The sequence below is a fragment of the Petromyzon marinus genome, chromosome 45 (genome assembly GCF_048934315.1).
Source record: "Petromyzon marinus isolate PM22_M1 ecotype Great Lakes invasive population chromosome 45, UKy_Petmar_22M1.pri1.0, whole genome shotgun sequence".
Classification (NCBI taxonomy): Eukaryota; Metazoa; Chordata; class Hyperoartia; order Petromyzontiformes; family Petromyzontidae; genus Petromyzon; species Petromyzon marinus.
Window position 1 is genome coordinate 382,442 of NC_133711.1, and position 21,785 is coordinate 404,226.

Sequence of the window (21,785 nt, forward strand, 5' to 3'; positions counted from 1 at the left end):
AGAGACAAGCGGACGGACCTCGAAGAAGGCTTTGTGACTTGGTCTCACACGAGGTGTTCACTGCATTTGGATCCTCGTATGGAATGCGCGTTATGAATTTGAATGATTATTTTAAAGAGTTGCAAACGAAGAATGTCCTTATCTCATTCCACGAGAGCAATGGTGCAGTTAGACTGAGATGAGACGGAGAAGAAGCACAGCATGTGCTGCCAGTGTGCACGAGGCGTGCCGAATTCCTGAGCGTGTGCGCTGCTTCTTACTGCGTTTCAGAGTGCAAGTTCCGCTGCCGGGACGGGCAGTGCGTCTCCTCCTCGCTGATGAGGTGTGACGGGGCGAGCCAGTGTGCTGACGCCAGCGACGAGGAGGGCTGCAGCCCCGGCACTGACCAACCGTCGCACCGCAGCCTGCAGGGTATGGCGCGTAACCACGGGCGCGACACATAACCATGCACGCAACACGTAACCGCTCCCGACACATAACCACGCACGCGGCAGTTAACCACGCACGCGGCACGTAACCGCGCGCGACACGTAATGCAGAGACCATCCTGTAGGGTACACGAAGTGCAGTGCATGACACAACACCGCATGTAATAGGAAACTTGTAATGCATTGCACGTGATGCACAGTGCATTACATGCAACACACCACATAATACAAGGCATTTAATACGTGACAATTCATAGCACATGACATCCAGTGCGGGACATAATTAATGGTACATGGCACACAGCACACATCACTTAATACATGGCACATAACACTTGGAAGGTAATACAATAGCACGTGATGCGAAACAGCATACGTCATACACGAAACATAATGTGCGGATGTGCAGCACTTCATAAATGACAATTAATCCCCGGGAGATAATACATGATGCGGCATCTAAGAGCAGCACGTCGTGCAGCGCGAGCAAGACATGTCCTACGTGACGTGCTGCACTTAATGCAAGCCACTTAACGTGCGGCAGATAAGACAGGCTACATAACATAGAGCAGATAATACATGCACATAAAGCCTGGAACATGTTGCACAGACACATTGCCGACACAATACTTAGTGCATAACATAAAGCATGATAATCGGTGACTAATGCACGGCAGTAGTACTTTCCTCAATATACAGCACGAAACACCTAACACAGTACAGGTAGTCTTCTACTTATGATGGAGATGCGTTACGACGACCCCATCGTAAGTCAAAAATATCGTACGTCGAAGATGGCCCTAGCCTACCCAGGAGTCTTAAAGAATGGTGATAATTTAGCAAAACAGAGCAATTTACAGTATTGTACATTATAAACTATATACTCTATGTATTTATTAATTACAATACTGTATTGCACAGTAAAATGTAAAGTAAAAAAACCAAGGTAAATTCTTAGCCTACATATATGAACTGCAATTTAATAGAAAGTTTTTTTCAGGAAACAATCCTATCTGCTATAAAAACTTTTAATATGGTGAGAGTGAGGCATCACCACACAAGGCGGGAGACGCGTACATCCCGGCAGCGTCCCAACGTACAGTATCGTACCTCGTACGCTGCTGCGTTTGCCTGCCGCGCAAAATTTAAAATATTTTACAATTCTAGATTTAAAGCTTTCGTGACTGCAAGGATCCATACTCTTTGGTTCTATTCGGTAAAGTCACGTAGGTAAAAGATGAAACAACAAAAATCACGACGTTTCGGCCACAACACAAGCAGCCTTCATCAGGTGAAGGGACCAGGCTGTCTCGAGGACAGCGCTGGAGTGAAACACAGCCACGCTGTTCTAAATCGAACCAAACATTAAACTAATTTTCAATGGTACAGTATATTTTTCAAGTAGTGGTACCCCAAACTTTCGCAGCTCTTAAAAATTCCCTTTTCACACCATCAATAGGTAAACTCCCCCTCCCCCCCGCGCCAACCGGCTTGTTCACCCGCATGTACACCACCTCTACACCGTTCATAATGCTAAGTCGGCCAATCAAATGCTATTTTTTATGCTAATTCCTTTGTCAAGGCACCTTGTTTCCTCGCACACAGCTTAAAGGTCGCGGTCTGAGCGTGGCTGTGTTTCACTCCAGCGCTGTCCTCGAGACAGCTGGTCCCTTCACCTGATGAAGGCCGCTTGTGTTGTGGCCGAAACGTCGTGATTTTTGTTGTGTTATTTTTTTACCTACGTGACTTTACCGAATAGAACCAAAGAGTAATATTTTACAATTTTGCCGTATCGCTATCGCCATCGTAAGATCGAAATATCGTAAGTCGGACCATCGTAACTTGGGGACTATCTGTACATGAAGCGTGAAGCGCAGGGCATAGTGCTTACATAGTGCGTGCATGAAGTGCTGGGTGTAAAATGTGACACACTGCACATGATATGTAGCGTTGCACGTATTGTAATGTCACAATGCGTTTAACGTCACATTGCGTGCAATGTTACTATGCGTGGCACATGGCGGGCCGCGTGATGACTCGCGATGCTGAACGCACGGCGCACGCCATCATGTCTGGCACGCCACACACCGCGGGCTGCAGGGCGCGCGGCTCGCTACACGCGGCACACTGCACGTGGCTCACGGCACATTGCACGCGGCATCCTACACGCGGCACACTGCACAGGGCAACGTGCGGGACACCGTGTGTTGGGCGCCGCGTACAGGAAGACTGAATGCACAGGTTTTGTATCGTTTTCTTTGTGACTCCGTGTGTCTGCGTGAGCGCATGTCTTAATTTTCCGTTATTTGCGTGCTGTGAGAGAGGACCATCGCCCAAAACGTCGCCTCTTATCCACTGTTCCTCTTCAGGCAGTGCTGTTGACGAATGTGTTGAGTTTTTTTTTGTAATTTGCCGTGATACTGCCGTGAACAAAATCAACTTTGAGATTCGAAAGAACTTATGGACCGGTTGGAAATTGTCATGCAGACAGATTAGAAACGGATCGGCTTCCAGTGGCGATTGTGAAGTGATGAGCGTTGTTGCCACCACTTGGACAATGCTGAGCAATAGGGAACGGGAAATGTTTTTTGTACGTGTACAATTTATAAACCTACTCATTGTTTTTTTCGGTAAAGTCACGTATGTAGAAATACAATAAAATTATATTAAAACAAAAAAGAATCATGACGTTTCGATCACAACGCAAGCGATCTTCATCAGGTGTCAAGAACAAATCACGGAGGTAAATACAACAAAAAGATGAGAGATGAGAATTCAACAAACCTGAAAAAACATTATGTGAAGCACATCCAGTCAGGCCAACAACACAGTTAGACACTTCCTGGCGGACCACGAATTTCAGAAGTGTTAAATTTAGTGTTCAACCTTTGGATTGCACATACCAGCATAGGCAGAATGAAAAATACGAAGTACACGGTCAGTAGAAATACATATACAAGTCCACCAAGAGGTAAGGAGGGAGGAAAGACGGACAGGGAGGCAGAGAGAGAGGGGGGGGGGGATGAACAGAAGCTTAAATAGGAAATACGGTTGGAGGGGGGTAGGGGCCAGAGCGAGAGCGGCAGCTCAAACACGCACATCTTACACGTACAAAACGGCAGCTCAAAAAATGACCACCTCTTGTAAATACAAAACGGCAGCTCAAAAAAGGGCACATCTTACACATAATTACAACGGTAACTTCCCCGTAGAAGTGTGATAATAAAGTATTAAAGCTTTCATGACTGCATAAAATTACTCATTGTTTTTTTCGGTAAGGTCACGTATTCTTTGAGCTGCCGTTTTGTATTTACAAGAGGTGGTCCTTTTTTGAGCTGCCGTTTTGTATGTGTAAGATGTGCGTGTTTGAGCTGCCGCTCTCACTCTGGCCCCTACCCCCCTCCAACCGTATTTCCTATTTAAGCTTCTGTTCATCCCTCCGCCCCTCCCCCTCTCTCTGCCTCCCTGTCCGTCTTTCCTCCCTCCTTACCTCTTGGTGGACTTGTATATGTATTTCTACTGACCGTGTACCTCGTATTTTTCATTCTATCTATGCTGGTATGTGCAATCCAAAGGTTGAACACGAAATTTAACACTTCTGAATATTCGTGGTCTATCAGGAAGTGTCTAACTGTGTTGTCGGCCTGACTGGATGTGCTTCACATAATGTTTTTTCAGGTTTGTTGAATTCTCGTCTCTCATCTTTTTGTTGTATTTACCTCCGTGATTTGTTCTTGACACCTGATGAAGATCGCTTGCGTTGTGATCGAAACGTCGTGATTGTTTTTTGTTTTAATATAATTTTATTGTATTTCTACATACGTGACTTTACCGAAAAAAACAATGAGTAATTTTATGCAGTCAGGAAAGCTTTAATACTTTAATTTATAAACCACCAAGACAGTTCCTAGTCACAGTCGCATCAAAGTGTCTCCCAGCTCAAATAAGCAAAGGGGACAATGCTCAAATATGTTTGTCAGCCTTGAGCCTACGTATGGTGGACATTCCACATTCCTATAGTGAGGGTTAGCTTCTGAATAATGTATTGTATGTATGTTGAACTTCTTTCGCACCGTACGAAGCCAACCGTGCTAATCGGAGGTGCGAGGAAGGATGACATAGTTCAACAATGGTTGACTTCCCTCAAAATGGTACTCATCGACCAACCCCAACGGGATGGTATCCTAAGTCAACGCATATCCTGGATTGGAACTCGCGAATCTTGTGAGGCAAGCACTTTTGTCAGCCACAGCAGAACGTCGCTCGTGTGCACGCACACGGCAACCCTGCTACGCTTGAGTGTTCGCCATTTGTTTTCAAAATTGTGTACGGTTGGTTGGTAGACAAATTGGAATCGTCCTCAGTTTGGCTGTCAAATTTGTGGGTGTGCAGTGATTTGTCACATCAGCACTGGGATGAAGAAGGCGGGTGTATACAGTGAGGGAAAAAAGTATTTGATCCTCTGCTGATTTTGTACGTTTGCCCACTAACAAAGAAATGATCAGTCTATAATTTTAATAGTAGGTTTATTTGATCAGTGAGAGACAGAATAACAACAACTAAATCCAGAAAAAAGCATGTCAAAAATGTTATAAATTGATTTGCATTTTAATGAGGGAAATAAGTATTTGACTCCCTCTCAATCAGAAAGATTTCTGGCTCCCAGGTGTCTTTTATACAGGTAACGAGCTGAGATTAGGAGCACACTCTTAAAGGGAGTGCTCCTAATCTCAGCTTGTTACCTATATAAAAGACACCTGTCCACAGAAGCAATCAATCAATCAGATTCCAAACTCTCCACCATGGCCAAGACCAAAGAGCTCTCCAAGGATGTCAGGGACAAGATTGTAAACCTACACAAGGCTGGAATGGGCTACAAGACCATTGCCAAGCAGCTTGGTGAGAAGGTGACAACAGTTGGTGCGATTATTCGCAAATGGAAGAAACGCAAAAGAACTGTCAATCTCCCTTGGCCTGGGGCTCCATGCAAGATCTCACCTCGTGGAGTTGCAATGATCGTGAGAACGGTGAGGAATCAGCCCCGAACTACACGGGAGGATTTTGTCAATGATCTCAAGGCAGCTGGGACCATAGTGACCAAGAAACCAATTGGTAACACACTACGCCGTGAAGTACTGAAATCCTGCAGCGCCCGCAATGTCCCCCTGCTCAAGAAAGCACATATACATGCCCGTCTGAAGTTTGCAAATGAACATCTGATTGATTCAGAGGACAACTGGGTGAAAGTGTTGTGGTCAGATGAGACCAAAATGGAGCTCTTTGGCATCAACTCAACTCGCCGTGTTTGGAGGAGGAGGAATGCTGCCTATGACCCCAAGAACACCATCCCCACCATCAAACATGGAGGTGGAAACATTATGCTTTGGGGGTGTTTTTCTGATAAGGGGACAGGACAACTTCACCGCATCAAAGGGACGATGGACGGGGCCATGTACCGTCAATTCTTGAGTGAGAACCTCCTTCCCTCAGCCAGGGCATTGAAAATGGGTCGTGGATGGGTATTCCAGCATGACAATGACCCAAAACACACGGCCAAGGCAACAAAGGAGTGGCTCAAGAAAAAGCACATTAAGGTCCTGGAGTGGCCTAGCCAGTCTCCAGACCTTAATCCCATAGAAAATCTGTGGAGGGAGCTGAAGGTTCGAGTTGCCAAACGTCAGCCTCGAAACCTTAATGACTTGGAGAAGATCTGCAAAGAGGAGTGGGACAAAATCCCTCCTGAGATGTGTGCAAACCTGGTGGCCAACTACAAGAAACGTCTAACCTCTGTGATTGCCAACAAAGGTTTTGCCACCAAGTACTAAGTCATGTTTTGCAGAGGGGTCAAATACTTATTTCCCTCATTAAAATACAAATCAATTCATAACATTTTTGACATGCATTATTCTGGATTTTTTTGTTGTTATTCTGTCTCTCACTGTTCAAATAAACCTACCATTAAAATTATAGACTGATCATTTCTTTGTCAGTGGGCAAACGTACAAAATCAGCAGGGGATCAAATACTTTTTTCCCTCACTGTACATGCTCGTGGTTTCCAACCACACCACATGACCACCCCCACCCTTTGTGCTATGCTCGAGAGGGGCAAGTGTAGGTAAGGGTGAGTGTGGGTGAATGTGGGTGAGTGTGGGTGAGAGTGGCTGAGTGTGGGTGAGAGTGGCTGAGTGTGGGTGAGTGTGAGAGTGTGCGAAATTTTTTCCAAATAAAGTAACCGCATTATATCAAAACTACATTGTTTGACCACCGCACATTAAGCGAGGACTGCCGTATCTCTGTGTATCTCTGTGTATCTCTATTGGTTTTCTGCAAGGTTAGGTTTGCATGGCTACAATCGCACTGTCTTGCCTTGAATATATTTCTGTGGGTCTTTATGTTAGAGAGCCACTGGGGCTATGCACCTTTAAATCTAGATTGAAAATGCATTACTTTAGAACTGATTTTTTCCGTCTAGTTTGTTATCCTTCCTCCCGATCAGCACAGCTGGCTACGTATGGTGCGAGAGAAGTTCGCCATACATGCTTACGTTCAAAGACGGGTCCTTGCGGCAGCACTTGTCCAAAGTAGTCCACACACCTTCACAGTGCTCATCGCAAGATCGTTGCATACACATCTAATCGTGTTTGTGCAAACCATACAGGTGCCTTTAACTTCCTGGCTGCAGTCCCGTGCTGCATTAAGGAAGTGAATTGGGAATTGAGTCCCTGCTTTGGGAAGCCAATGTGCGTGGTGAGATAAAACTCTGCACAAAACAAATGCCGTCTTTTTTAACACTTCCGTTTACAGGTTCCATTTCATCTTCAGGGCATAGATGTTTGATGTTGTGCCAGCAATGTCCAATTATTTAAGCGTTATATTTTTTTTGCAATTACTGTTTCATCAAAGATTGATTATTTTTTGTCCCTGTCTGCTGGGAAGGCGATGCAATGGGTAATTAAAGTTTGCGAGGTAGCCTGCCAATTTTTTTGCAGGTTTTAGTTAAGTTTTAATTACTTTGCATGAACCGTTGTGTTGTTTTTTTAGGCATAGGCTGGATGTAGTCGGGTGATTAACGCGTCTGTCAATGAGATGGCTTGAGCGCGGCTCTCCACCCATTCATTCCTTGGGAAGGAACCGTTCAAGAGCCTGGGACACCGTCGTTAGCGACGGTTTAACCAGTTTGGAGGGCTGGTTTCATAGCTCATTCTCGACACACGAGCGCTACTCACTCTGTGAGTGTAAAGATGGCAGCTCTGTTCGATATCAGATTGGTGGTGTTGGAGGGTTGGGAGTGACGCCCGTTGCTGCATTTCCGCAACCACTGGGAACCAAGCTCACTGTCAGCCTGAGTTCCCTTCCACTTTTAGCTCAAGAGCATGTGCAGTGCCATTGCAAGTGGGGGGCTAAATGACTTCACAGCGGGGTGTGGGGGGGGGGGCAGGGAACATAAGGGGTGCAGGAATGTAAACTATTTAAAAACGAAAACGATTTAAACCATTTTTTATTTTACCAAGTAAGGCCCACTAAGCTCTATAGCAATTTTTTTAGAAGTGACCTGACCATCACACTTGATAGTTTAACGAAGTAGCTTATCACATGGAAATTTATAGCAGCCAAATACTCTAAACGCATTTTGATTCTAAATGTGGAGGGAAAAACCGGAAGATCCGGAGAAAAATCCACGCGGCCACGGGGAGAGAGACATGCAAACTCCAAATTTACAGGAGTCAGGGTCGGGATCGAACCCACAGCCTTTATACCAGGCGAGGCAGTTAACATCTCGCCACCACGGCGTCCCAGTGTAAGCCGGGGGGCAGATTAAGGCGACGCCTTAACCTGCTTCAAGGTGCTGACATTGTTGGCCCACAGTACATGGGCGCCACGGTGGTGAAATGTTATCTCTCTCGCCTGGTATACAGGGGTCGTAGGTTCGATCCCGACTCTGACTCCTCTATATTTGGAGTTTGCATGTCGCTCTTCCCGTGGTTGCGTGGATTTTTCTCCGGGTCCTCCGGCTTTTTCCTCCACATTTATAAACATGCGTTTCGATTATTTAGCTGCTGCTATAATTTTCCACATGATGATGAGCCACTTCGTTGAGCTATGATTTGTGATAGCCAGGTCACTTCTGATTAAAGAGCCATCTAGCTCAGTGGGGCCTTACCTAGTAAAATAATGCGGAGCGCGGAGTCCCTGAAGTGGCCCAGACGCACCGAGCGAGCCACCCGGGAGGCATTGGCGAGCGCCGGCGTAGTCGGGAGGCCCGAAGAAATTGGGACCCGCTACCCCCCCTCCCCACCTCGTTGCGGCCTCCGGCCGTCCGTGCAAAACACGCGGCCGTGTGGTTGCGCGACGAGTTGTGCGGCCTTTCCGTCGATAAAGCGCAGTCGGGGCGCGCCGTGTCCCTTGTTACCGCACGGCTCGCCGAAGAGTGGCCAGGGAGACGGCTCGCGGCTTGCAGGGAAAGTGGCCGCAGAGGAAGAGGGGAGCAATTCTTTAGTTTCTCTCTCCCTATTAGGAAGCCACTGGAGCTGTGCGTTTTTAAATCTCGATTGAAAACGCATTTCTTTAAAATAGCTTTTTGTGTAATAGGTGACATTTTGTGCAATGGCCCTTTTTTGTAACACAGTAATAAAATATAATTGACAGATGTGTCGTTATTTTGTTATCAAGCAAAGTCTTCTTGAGCACCCTGTCTATGCGTCACACGCCTCACCACGATCTCGTGGATCTTCGCGACGTCTCGGCGTCTTCGCGTCTCCTGCACCTCGTGCCGGTCTCACGCGCGCCCAACCAAGGTCTCGCACGTTGTGCGAACGTCGCATGACCACGCCACCTCAAGCTCGCACACTCCGCACGTTGTTGTGCTTTCCCACCACACCTCCAATTGGCTACATACGGTGCGAAAGAAGTTCAACAGAGATACGTTCATTCACCAAGTCACTCATCTTGCCCATCGTGCTCGGCATCCTCTTCTGCTTTGCTTCTCAATTAAGAGAGCGAATCCTCCTCCGGCACTCACTCGAACGCAATTAAGATAGATGATTCATATAGGTGCGTTTAAAAGATGCTAGAATATCAACTTCACGGTAGGATATGTATGGTAAGGAACTTTGAACCTACCCATACTTTAAAACATTTTTACCTGAACAAAGTTTGTGAATCATCGCTTCCAAAAGAAGATGCCCTGACCTCACCTGTCCAGTGGGGTCCCACAGGAGTCTATCCTGGGTTGGGAGAAGGAGCGGAGTTGGAATATGCGATTCGTCAATTTACAATGTCGCTCTTGCACTCGTGAGGACGTGAACGCAAGCGTTAGTGTAGGACGATATATTCGTTTTGGTTTGTGCTATTCAGGCTGATGGTTGGAGTGAATAAGGCAGCACATGGGACAGAGGATACAGATGAGGCGATGCCAGCAAGACAGACGGTAGACAAGGCAGTGTAGCTGAGACGGTACACAAGGCAGTGTAGATGAGACGGTAGACAAGGCAGTGTAGCTGAGACGGTACACAAGGCAGTGTAGTTGAGACGGTACACAAGGCATTATAGCTGAGACGGTACACAAGGCAGTGTAGCTGAGACGGTACACAAGGCAGTGTAGATGAGACGGTACACAAGGCATTATAGTTGAGACGGTACACAAGGCAGTGTAGTTGAGACGGTACACAAGGCAGTGTAGATGAGACGGTACACAAGGCATTATAGCTGAGACGGTACACAAGGCAGTGTAGCTGAGACGGTACACAAGGCAGTGTAGCTGAGACGGTACACAAGGCAGTGTAGCTGAGACGGTACACAAGGCAGTGTAGTTGAGACGGTACACAAGGCACTGTAGTTGAGACGGTACACAAGGCAGTGTAGCTGAGACGGTACACAAGCAGTGTAGCTGAGACGGTACACAAGGCAGTAAAGTTGAGACGGTACACAAGGCAGTGTAGATGAGACGGTAGACAAGGAAGTGTCGCTGAGACAGTACACAAGCAGTGTAGCTGAGGCAGTACACAAGGCAGTGTAGTTGAGATGGTACACAAGGCAGTGTACCTGAGACGGTACACAGGGCAGTGTAGCTGAGATGGTACACAAGGCAGTGTAGGTGAGACGGTACACAAGGCAGTAAAGTTGAGATGGTACACAAGGCAGTGTAGATGAGACGGTACACAAGGCAGTGTAGTTGAGATGGTACACAAGGCAGTGTACCTGAGACGGTACACAAGGCAGTGTACCTGAGACGGTACACAAGGCAGTGTAGATGAGACGGTACACAAGGCAGTAAAGCTGAGACGGTACACAAGGCAGTGTACCTGAGACGGTACACAAGGCAGTATAGATGAACCGGTACACAAGGCAGTGTAGTTGAGATGGTACACAAGGCAGTGTAGTTGAGATGGTACACAGGGCAGTGTAGATGAGACGGTACACAAGGCAGTAAAGCTGAGACGGTACACAAGGCAGTGTACCTGAGACGGTACACAAGGCAGTATAGATGAGCCGGTACACAAGGCAGTGTAGTTGAGATGGTACACAAGGCAGTGTAGTTGAGATGGTACACAGGGCAGTATAGATGAACCGGTACACAAGGCAGTGTAGCTGAGATGGTACACAAGGCAGTGTAGTTGACATGGTACACAAGGCAGTGTAGCTGAGACGGTACACAAGGTAGTGTAGTTGAGACGGTACACAAGGCAGTGTAGCTGAGACGGTACACAAGGCAGTGTAGTTGAGACGGTACACAAGGCAGTGTACCTGAGACGGTACACAAGGCAGTGTAGTTGAGATGGTACACAAGGCAGTGTACCTGAGACGGTACACAAGGCAGTGTAGTTGAGACGGTACACAAGGCAGTGTACCTGAGACGGTACACAAGGCAGTGTAGCTGAGACGGTACACAAGGTAGTGTAGTTGAGACGGTACACAAGGCAGTGTAGCTGAGACGGTACACAAGGCAGTGTAGTTGAGATGGTACACAAGGCAGTGTACCTGAGACGGTACACAAGGCAGTGTAGTTGAGATGGTACACAAGGCAGTGTACCTGAGACGGTACACAAGGCAGTGTAGTTGAGACGGTACACAAGGCAGTGTAGCTGAGAAGGTACACAAGGCAGTGTAGCTGAGACGGTACACAAGGCAGTGTTGCTGAGATGGTACACAAGGCAGTGTAGCTGAGATGGTACACAGGGCAGTGTAGTTGAGACGGTACACAAGGCATTGTAGTTGAGATGGTACACAGGGCAGTGTAGCTGAGACGGTACACAAGGCAGTGTAGTTGAGACGGTACACAGGGCAGTGTAGTTGAGACGGTACACAAGGTAGTTTAGCTGAGACGGTACACAGGGCAGTGTAGATGAGACGGTACACAAGGCAGTGTGGCTGAGACGGTACACAGGGCAGTGTAGCTGAGATGGTACACAGGGCAGTGTAGTTGAGACGGTACACAAGGCAGTATAGATGAGACGGTACACCAGGCAGTGTGGCTGAGACGGTACACAAGGCAGTGTGGCTGAGACGGTACACCAGGCAGTGTAGTTGAGACGGTACACAAGCAGTGTAGCTGAGACGGTACACAAGGCAGTGTAGCTGAGACGGTACACAAGGCAGTGTAGCTGAGACGGTACACAAGGCATTGTAGTTGAGACGGTACACAGGGCAGTGTAGCTGAGACGGTACACAAGGCATTATAGCTGAGACGGTACACAAGGCAGTGTAGCTGAGATGGTACACAAGGCAGTGTAGCTGAGACGGTACACAGGGCAGTGTAGATGAGACGGTACACAGGGCAGTGTAGATGAGACGGTACACAAGGCAGTGTAGCTGAGACGGTACACAGGGCAGTGTAGATGAGACGGTACACAGGGCAGTGTAGATGAGACGGTACACAAGGCAGTGTGGCTGAGACGGTACACAGGGCAGTGTAGTTGAGACGGTACACAAGGCAGTGTAGCTGAGACGGTACGCAGGGCAGTGTAGTTGAGACGGTACACAAGGCACTGTAGTTGAGACGGTACACAAGGCAGTGTAGCTGAGACGGTACACAAGCAGTGTAGCTGAGACGGTACACAAGGCAGTAAAGTTGAGACGGTACACAAGGCAGTGTAGATGAGACGGTAGACAAGGAAGTGTCGCTGAGACAGTACACAAGCAGTGTAGCTGAGGCAGTACACAAGGCAGTGTAGTTGAGATGGTACACAAGGCAGTGTACCTGAGACGGTACACAGGGCAGTGTAGCTGAGATGGTACACAAGGCAGTGTAGGTGAGACGGTACACAAGGCAGTAAAGTTGAGATGGTACACAAGGCAGTATAGATGAGACGGTACACAAGGCAGTGTAGTTGAGATGGTACACAAGGCAGTGTACCTGAGACGGTACACAAGGCAGTGTACCTGAGACGGTACACAAGGCAGTGTAGATGAGACGGTACACAAGGCAGTAAAGCTGAGACGGTACACAAGGCAGTGTACCTGAGACGGTACACAAGGCAGTATAGATGAACTGGTACACAAGGCAGTGTAGATGAGACGGTACACAAGGCAGTGTGGCTGAGACGGTACACAGGGCAGTGTAGTTGAGACGGTACACAAGGCAGTGTAGCTGAGACGGTACGCAGGGCAGTGTAGTTGAGACGGTACACAAGGCACTGTAGTTGAGACGGTACACAAGGCAGTGTAGCTGAGACGGTACACAAGCAGTGTAGCTGAGACGGTACACAAGGCAGTAAAGTTGAGACGGTACACAAGGCAGTGTAGATGAGACGGTAGACAAGGAAGTGTCGCTGAGACAGTACACAAGCAGTGTAGCTGAGGCAGTACACAAGGCAGTGTAGTTGAGATGGTACACAAGGCAGTGTACCTGAGACGGTACACAGGGCAGTGTAGCTGAGATGGTACACAAGGCAGTGTAGGTGAGACGGTACACAAGGCAGTAAAGTTGAGATGGTACACAAGGCAGTATAGATGAGACGGTACACAAGGCAGTGTAGTTGAGATGGTACACAAGGCAGTGTACCTGAGACGGTACACAAGGCAGTGTACCTGAGACGGTACACAAGGCAGTGTAGATGAGACGGTACACAAGGCAGTAAAGCTGAGACGGTACACAAGGCAGTGTACCTGAGACGGTACACAAGGCAGTATAGATGAACTGGTACACAAGGCAGTGTAGTTGAGATGGTACACAAGGCAGTGTAGTTGAGATGGTACACAGGGCAGTGTAGATGAGACGGTACACAAGGCAGTAAAGCTGAGACGGTACACAAGGCAGTGTACCTGAGACGGTACACAAGGCAGTATAGATGAGCCGGTACACAAGGCAGTGTAGTTGAGATGGTACACAAGGCAGTGTAGTTGAGATGGTACACAGGGCAGTATAGATGAACCGGTACACAAGGCAGTGTAGCTGAGATGGTACACAAGGCAGTGTAGTTGAGACGGTACACAAGGCAGTGTAGCTGAGACGGTACACAAGGTAGTGTAGTTGAGACGGTACACAAGGCAGTGTAGCTGAGACGGTACACAAGGCAGTGTAGTTGAGACGGTACACAAGGCAGTGTACCTGAGACGGTACACAAGGCAGTGTAGTTGAGATGGTACACAAGGCAGTGTACCTGAGACGGTACACAAGGCAGTGTAGTTGAGACGGTACACAAGGCAGTGTACCTGAGACGGTACACAAGGCAGTGTAGCTGAGACGGTACACAAGGTAGTGTAGTTGAGACGGTACACAAGGCAGTGTAGCTGAGACGGTACACAAGGCAGTGTAGTTGAGATGGTACACAAGGCAGTGTACCTGAGACGGTACACAAGGCAGTGTAGTTGAGATGGTACACAAGGCAGTGTACCTGAGACGGTACACAAGGCAGTGTAGTTGAGACGGTACACAAGGCAGTGTAGCTGAGAAGGTACACAAGGCAGTGTAGCTGAGACGGTACACAAGGCAGTGTTGCTGAGATGGTACACAAGGCAGTGTACCTGAGACGGTACACAGGGCAGTGTAGTTGAGACGGTACACAAGGCATTGTAGTTGAGATGGTACACAGGGCAGTGTAGCTGAGACGGTACACAAGGCAGTGTAGTTGAGACGGTACACAGGGCAGTGTAGTTGAGACGGTACACGAGGTAGTTTAGCTGAGACGGTACACAGGGCAGTGTAGATGAGACGGTACACAAGGCAGTGTGGCTGAGACGGTACACAGGGCAGTGTAGCTGAGACGGTACACAGGGCAGTGTAGTTGAGACGGTACACAAGGCAGTATAGATGAGACGGTACACCAGGCAGTGTGGCTGAGACGGTACACAAGGCAGTGTGGCTGAGACGGTACACCAGGCAGTGTAGTTGAGACGGTACACAAGCAGTGTAGCTGAGACGGTACACAAGGCAGTGTAGCTGAGACGGTACACAAGGCAGTGTAGCTGAGACGGTACACAAGGCATTGTAGTTGAGACGGTACACAGGGCAGTGTAGCTGAGACGGTACACAAGGCATTATAGCTGAGACGGTACACCAGGCAGTGTGGCTGAGACGGTACACAAGGCAGTGTGGCTGAGACGGTACACAAGGCAGTGTAGCTGAGACGGTACACAAGGCAATGTAGCTGAGACGGTACACAAGGCAGTGTAGCTGAGACGGTACACAAGGCAGTGTAGCTGAGATGGTACACAAGGCAGTGTAGCTGAGACGGTACACAGGGCAGTGTAGATGAGACGGTACACAGGGCAGTGTAGATGAGACGGTACACAAGGCAGTGTGGCTGAGACGGTACACAGGGCAGTGTAGTTGAGACGGTACACAAGGCAGTGTAGCTGAGACGGTACGCAGGGCAGTGTAGTTGAGACGAGTGCTTCAGGGGCATGGAACTGGGCCAAGCTCGGCCACGTTTGTGAACCGGGCTCAGCTCTGACTGACTTACTCCCGGCCAAGGAAGCGGCGATCATTGGAGATTACTGGCATACTTTGGGTACTGTCTGCAGATGAGTGGGCGGGCCCCCACGGTCATTGTTTACGTCTAGCAGGGCATCGCCTATCAGCCTGCAGCTTCTCATCCTTCTGGAGTTGACAGCGACTTGAACCTGGGGGGAGCTTTTTTTTCTACCTGCCCACGAGGGATTTCATCAAGGCAAACATTGCGACGATTTAATTTCAAGTTATTTCTGGTCCGCTCGTTTGAAGCGTAAAGGCGCGCGGGTTGGGTGCTTTGTGCGCCTGAGTGGCGGCTCGTTGACGCTCTGCTCGTGCGCTGCTCACAAGCAACTGCAGAACCCCGAGGTGCAAATCGCTTCGATGGTGGTGAGCGTACACGCGTACGTTCACGCGTGTGAGGTGCCACGACGACGATGGAGGGGAGTGAAGCGTAATTGGCGTGCGGGCGTAACTCCACCGTGCTGGGACTTCATTGTCGCAGGCACCATGAGCCAGTTGTTTGGAGATTGGGTTGGTGGATCGTGCAGAGATCATTATCGTCCATGGTGGCGAGATGTCGTGGGTTCAATCTCAACCCTGACGTCAGCTGTATATTTTGAGTTTGCTTGTCTCTCTCCCTGTGGATGTGTGGATTTTTCTCCGGGTCCTCCAGTTTTCCCTCCATATTTTGACTCGTCATGCATTTAGAGTAATTTGGCTGCGAGATATTTTCACGTAACAAGCCACTTTATCGAGCTATCATTTGTGGCCAGGTCACATCTGAAAAAGAGCAATATAGTAGCTCAATGGGCCTTACCTGGCATTTTTTAAAATCGAAGCTGAGACTCACCTGCAGGCCTAGGAGGTAGGTGGCCACTGGCAACAGAGCAAGTAGGTTCATTAACAATATTTCTATTTTCGCAATGTTATCCCAACCTATGCATGGATTTTTTTCTGGCTGGGTGCTCCAATTTCCTTCAACATGCGAAACATTAAATTATACATTTCTGAAACATCCTAATAATGCAGAGCCTTACTGGAATGTATTCAGAATAAATAACGCTGTCATGGATACGTAAATAATAATATATTTTTTTACTTTAATTAATTGATAGCAAAGTTAACTTGAAAATTTTCCTCTTCCCTAAATAATATTTGTGCAAAATATTATTGGGGTGTGCTAGTTTTTCCCCTATAGTTGGAACGTGCATTCCCTTTTTGCTACTAGCCTGCACCCCTAATGGAGCTCCAGAAACTCGTATCGGCCAACTCTGCTGAGAGGATGTTTTAATAAAACGGCACGGCACAATTACCACAGAGCGCAATTAAATGTGGCTGCCTGTGAGATGCGGCTGAAGTATCCTGAGAGTGGTGGGATGTTAAGACGAAGACAAAGTCCCCCGCGTGACTTTTAACAGACTGTTGGGGCAAATGTTGCTCGTGAACGGCACCTATGAAGGCCGGCACGTCACCCGAGGGGGTGGGTGGCCAACACCATGCTCGGCCGTCTTTGTCTCCAGAATGGAATTGTTTACACATAGCACCAGGTATTCATTTGAGGCTGAGCCGACGTAAGGGAGGCCCAGGACCGGTTCAGATAATCGTCTCCACGCGCTGGATCGCGCACTCATCAACATCTCTTCGAATGCAGTCGCCCCACTGAACGCCGTTTCCAAGTCCTGCGTAAAAGTTCTGAAAAACGGTCGACGACTTCCATGCCCATTGACACAGCCTTGAGCTCATCACCCTCGGTCAATGTCCAATCCGCTGCTGGATGAAGACCTCCCCACGCCGTCCACACACCCCTCGCTGTCCCGCAGCTTTGCGGAGAGGCCTCTCAAATGCTCTCTGAAGAAGGGCCCTTGCCCGGAACGTTGCTTGTCGCACACTTGGGTTTTTGTTTGTTTAGGCAGTGTCATTGATGATGAGTGTGTGGATATTTGTGCCATCACGTGATTTTTGTTCAGATAAGGAGGATGAAAGTCTCGGTATTGCTCACGAAGACGTGGACGCGGCCTCTCGAGCTTGTGGGTTGAAATTGCGTTTCCCCCCCACCCCGAACCCACGGTGTGGGAGGGAACTTTGTCTACAGGACGAAAAACTGTCAACTTCTCACAAATCATACCCTGTTCTTAAACCGTGCAGGGGACGATGTGTGGGTTAAGTTGCCTCCTCACCGCGATCTGAACCGGTCACCTGATTGAGTCACCCGGGCGAATTCACAAAAACGACGTTTCATCTCTGTGGCAATCTCTTGACTTTTGAGTGACGCTCCCTTCATTGTAAGTGTTCCAGTTTAATCTATGCGAATGTCTGTACAGTATATGTGTGTGCATGGTGAGTGGTGGGGCATTGGTTTGCACACTGGAGTGCGATTCCAGAAAGTTGGGGTTTGCTTTATGGCCTTGCACTCCATCAATGGCAAGTGGTATCTGGATATTTGGAGCAGGGTGAACATCTGCACTAGGAAGACAAAAGTGTTGGCCACACGACCTAATTATCTGCCCTTTTGGTTTTAATTTGAGCTTTCGAACATTACTTGACGAGATGTTATCTCCCTCGCCTGGAAAGCAGGCGGTCGTGGGTTCGATCTCGGACCCTGACGATGCCTGTTGTATATATGGAGTCCGTGTGATCTCTCCCCGTGATGGTGGCGGCGGCGTGGATTTTTATGCTATTCATATGTGGCCAGATTGCTCTCATAAAAAAGCTCATAGCCTTGTGAGCCCTACCTGGTAAATAAATCGAGTATAGTTTTCTAGTACTTGCCTCCATAGCCTGTCAGGGGAATTGTGTGCGTTTTCAGTTGATTTGTCTGCATGTCATCTCTGCTCCTCAACTGTGTTCTCTCCCACTCGCCATTCCTCCCCAAATGTGTTCTTGGAATTTGAATTGCTCTCTTGCTCCCTGTAAACTATAAATTTGTTTTAATAATTTTTATTTTACCGGGTAAGGCTGTCACGGATGCAATGTCACGAGGTGCACAGCGGTGTCAATGATGGTACGATAGGTGAAGCTGTGTATGTCACGAGGTGCACAGCGGTGTCAATGATGGTACGGTAGGTGAAGCTGTGTATGTCACGAGGTGCACAGCGGTGTCAATGATGGTGCGGTAGGTGAAGCTGTGTATGTCACGAGGTGCACAGCGGTGTCAATGATGGTACGGTAGGTGAAGCTGTGTTGGGAGTGCTGGAGAATAGAGCCTCCGAATACGGCTCGACTGAGCTATGTAGCTCTTTTTCAGAAGCGACCTGGCCACAAATGATAGCTTAACGAAGTGGCTTATCACGTGGAAATGTTTGGCAACCAAATACTCTAAACGCGTGTCGATTCTAAATGTGGAGGGACAAACTGAAGGACCTGGAGAAAAATCCACGCGACCACGCGGAGAAAACTCCAAATATACAGCAGCAGGCGCCAGGGTCGGGATCAAACGCACGACCTCCTGCATACCAGGCGAGGTAGTTAACATTTCCTAGCCACCGTGGCACCCACGGTGTAATGATACGTCAGTTTAGCTCGTTCTAATCTCATGGTTGCATCTCCCTACTAAATAAAAAAAACATGATTATAATTCTTATTCCAGTTCCAAAACCTCTCCATCGTTTTCCCTCTCAGTCTGTTTCTGTCTCCCACCAATCTCTCTCTCCGACTCTCGTGTATATTTCTCTGTCTCTGTCGCCACTGTACCACACATATCCCCCTCTTTGCCTCTCTCCCTGTGCCCCTAAATCTCTCTCTGCCGGTTTCAACCCTTCTCGCTTGTCCCACCCCACCCAGACTCCGTGTCAGTTCCCCCCTCCCACCCACTTCCTCTCCATCTCTGCCTTTGTCTCTCTGCCCGTTTCTCTGCCTCTTCGCCTCCTCTCCGCTGCTCCCCTCCACCTTGAACCGTGCTGATTCGCCCCCTCCCCCCCCGCGACGTTTGCTCCGGGAGGAGCGCGGCGGCTTTGCGCTCGCTCGCCCTTCCTCCTGCTGCTCGTCAGCCCAGACAGCAGCAGCGCCGTCTCCCCGCTTGCGCCCCAAGTGAATGCGCGCGTCGCTGTGGCCGGGTGGGGGGTGCTGGGGGGGGATTTGTAAGGGGTGGGTGGTCGGGGTGATGACGAGAAGACGGGCGGCCGCAGGAGTGGGGGAGGTGGTGGAGAGAGCGCTGCGGTGGTGGGGGTGGAGGGATAGAGGCTTGCGAGATACTGAGTGCACGGCTGATTGCTGAATGCATTTGTGGCTTTTTGGAGGTGGCAGACTGGAGTATTGATTGGCAGGTTTGAGGACACGGACTCCCAGACGAGATGGGCATTGAGTACGCGGCTGCTGGAGGCTGAAGGAGATAGGGCGGGAGGGAGGGGGTTGGTTGTGGGGCTGCGTGCATCTGTGCATGTGCGCGCGCGTGTGTGTGTGTGACTGCATGCACTGTTCGATACCCGCTCACGGCCAACACCAGTGATGATTATCTGAACCGGTCCTGGGCTTCCCCTGTTTCGACTCAGCCTCAAAATGAGTACTTGGTGCGGTGTGTAAACATGGCAACTAGGGAGACAAAGGCGGCCAGGCGTGGTGCTGGCCACTCACCTCGTGTGCCGTTTCGGCCTTCATAGGTGCTCGCTAACAGCACTTGCCCGAACAGTCTGTTAAGGCTACACGGGGGATCGTTGTCCTTGCGTGTGTGACTGAATGCACTGTTCGTCTTCAGTGGCGCACAATGCTACATGCCAGGTTTCGATTGTTGGCCCTAGACATTGCACAGCGCCTCGGACAATTTGTTTCTGAATCTGGTCTCCTGTTTGACTCGTCTTACATTTGAGTACCTCGTGTAATAAACTATAAAAATCAGCAACAGGGGGGGGTACATAGGCATACTCTCAACCTGATCATGCACTGCACACAACAATTGCCCTAATTGTCTGCCCAGGCTAACAGTCTGAATCCGGGGATATTTGTCTTGGCCTGGGCGTTTCCGCATTTGCATGTCGCACGCGTGTGTGCACGCGTGCACGTGTGTGAGCTCACGTACACGTGTTTGTATGTGTGCCCTCGTGTGTGTCTGTCTGCCCTATGAGCTCAGAAAGCCTAATGAGGATGCTGCGGAGTGAAACAGGAGCCAACCGTCCCCAGGGTGAAAACCAAATCCTGAACGACACCGACTGCGTGCGTGCACGAGCGGGCGTCGCTCCCGGACATCCAAGCCCCCTCACACCCCCTCCCACCATCACACGGCCAGTGTACGCACAGACAAAGATCCCCCCTATAGCCTGTAACAGACGGTTGGGGCAAGTGCTGTTGGCGAGTAGCACCTATGAAGGCGGGAACCGCACACCAGGGGGTGGGTGGCCAGCACCACGCATAGCCGCCTTTGTCTCCCCAGTGACGATGTTTACACCAGGTACTCGTTTGAGGCTGAGACGACCTAGGGGAGGCCCAGGACCATTCAGATAATTGTTGCTGGTGTTGTCGATTCGGAAATCGAACTCGGGTCACCCAGGTTTGTAGCGCGGCACGCTAACCACTACACAACCGCTCCCCACACATCCACATACACCCGCAACACACACCCACACACACGCTCCCCCGATCTCTGTCTCGCGGGCGGCGCGGACAGCGTGGAGATTTACCGCACTCCTCTGTTGCGAGCCAATTACTTTAATGCCACGTTCGGCGCACCCATACATTACGGAGCCATCGTCTCGCGTTCTATCGGGCTGCGCTCATCCTTAATATGTTTGAAATTAGCATAAATTATTTGAGGCCGGGTTCAGCTGCTGGCTGACATCAGCAACAGACGAAGTTGTCTCGGTGAAGTTGCGTTCGTTCGTGACGGCTTGCCGAGGGATGATTTGCATATGAGGAAAGCAAGGGCGCATTTAGTGGCTTCCTTCGGGCATTACAATAATCCGGCCTGTAATCCGAGGAAGGGGTTGGTGGGTCGCAGAGAATTGTGAAAGCCCAAACGCGCGCTTGGCTGCAAAGGTGACCGCGAGAGACGGCAGTACAGCAAGAAATACAGCAATACGTTTGTTGAACCCATCGATGTTCTCTACATTTAAAATTAGTTTATTTAGAAGTGCTTATTGGGTTGAGCTTGTTGTCCTTTTCCCGCAGCTCCGATTAGCACGGTTGGCTCCGTACGGTGCAAGGTCAGTTCAACACACATCCCCTTGTGTACTTTATACACCGGATGCCTCAAAATTCTCAGTAAAAAGGAAGAAAACAATCCAAATGTTTGTCCAATTCCTGATTGAATATTTTAAGTGAGTCAGGGAGTCTAAATGCCAAGAGAAATCTGCATAGTTGAGCTGCTAACTAAACCATATTTACATTTGTGTGAGCAACTTGCTTGTGTACTGCCCTCTGTGGCTATCTCAGCGTGGCCGACCAACCTTTTAAGTGAGTCAGGGAGTCGAAATTCCAAGAGAAATCTGCATAGTTGAGCTGCTAACTAAACCATATTTACATTTGTGTGAGCAACTT

General features: G+C 49.1%; 1 protein-coding gene across 2 annotated transcripts in view; it reads left to right on the forward strand.

Moving 5' to 3' along the window:
* Positions 1 to 21,785, forward strand: part of LDLRAD4 (low density lipoprotein receptor class A domain containing 4) — a 169,436-nt gene that overhangs the window by 59,882 nt on the left and 87,769 nt on the right. For both annotated transcript variants that reach the window (XM_032971019.2, XM_076074026.1), the window contains one exon: positions 271 to 411. In XM_032971019.2, coding sequence (XP_032826910.1) covers positions 271 to 411 — 141 coding nt within the window. The remainder of the gene's footprint in view (positions 1 to 270; positions 412 to 21,785) is intronic.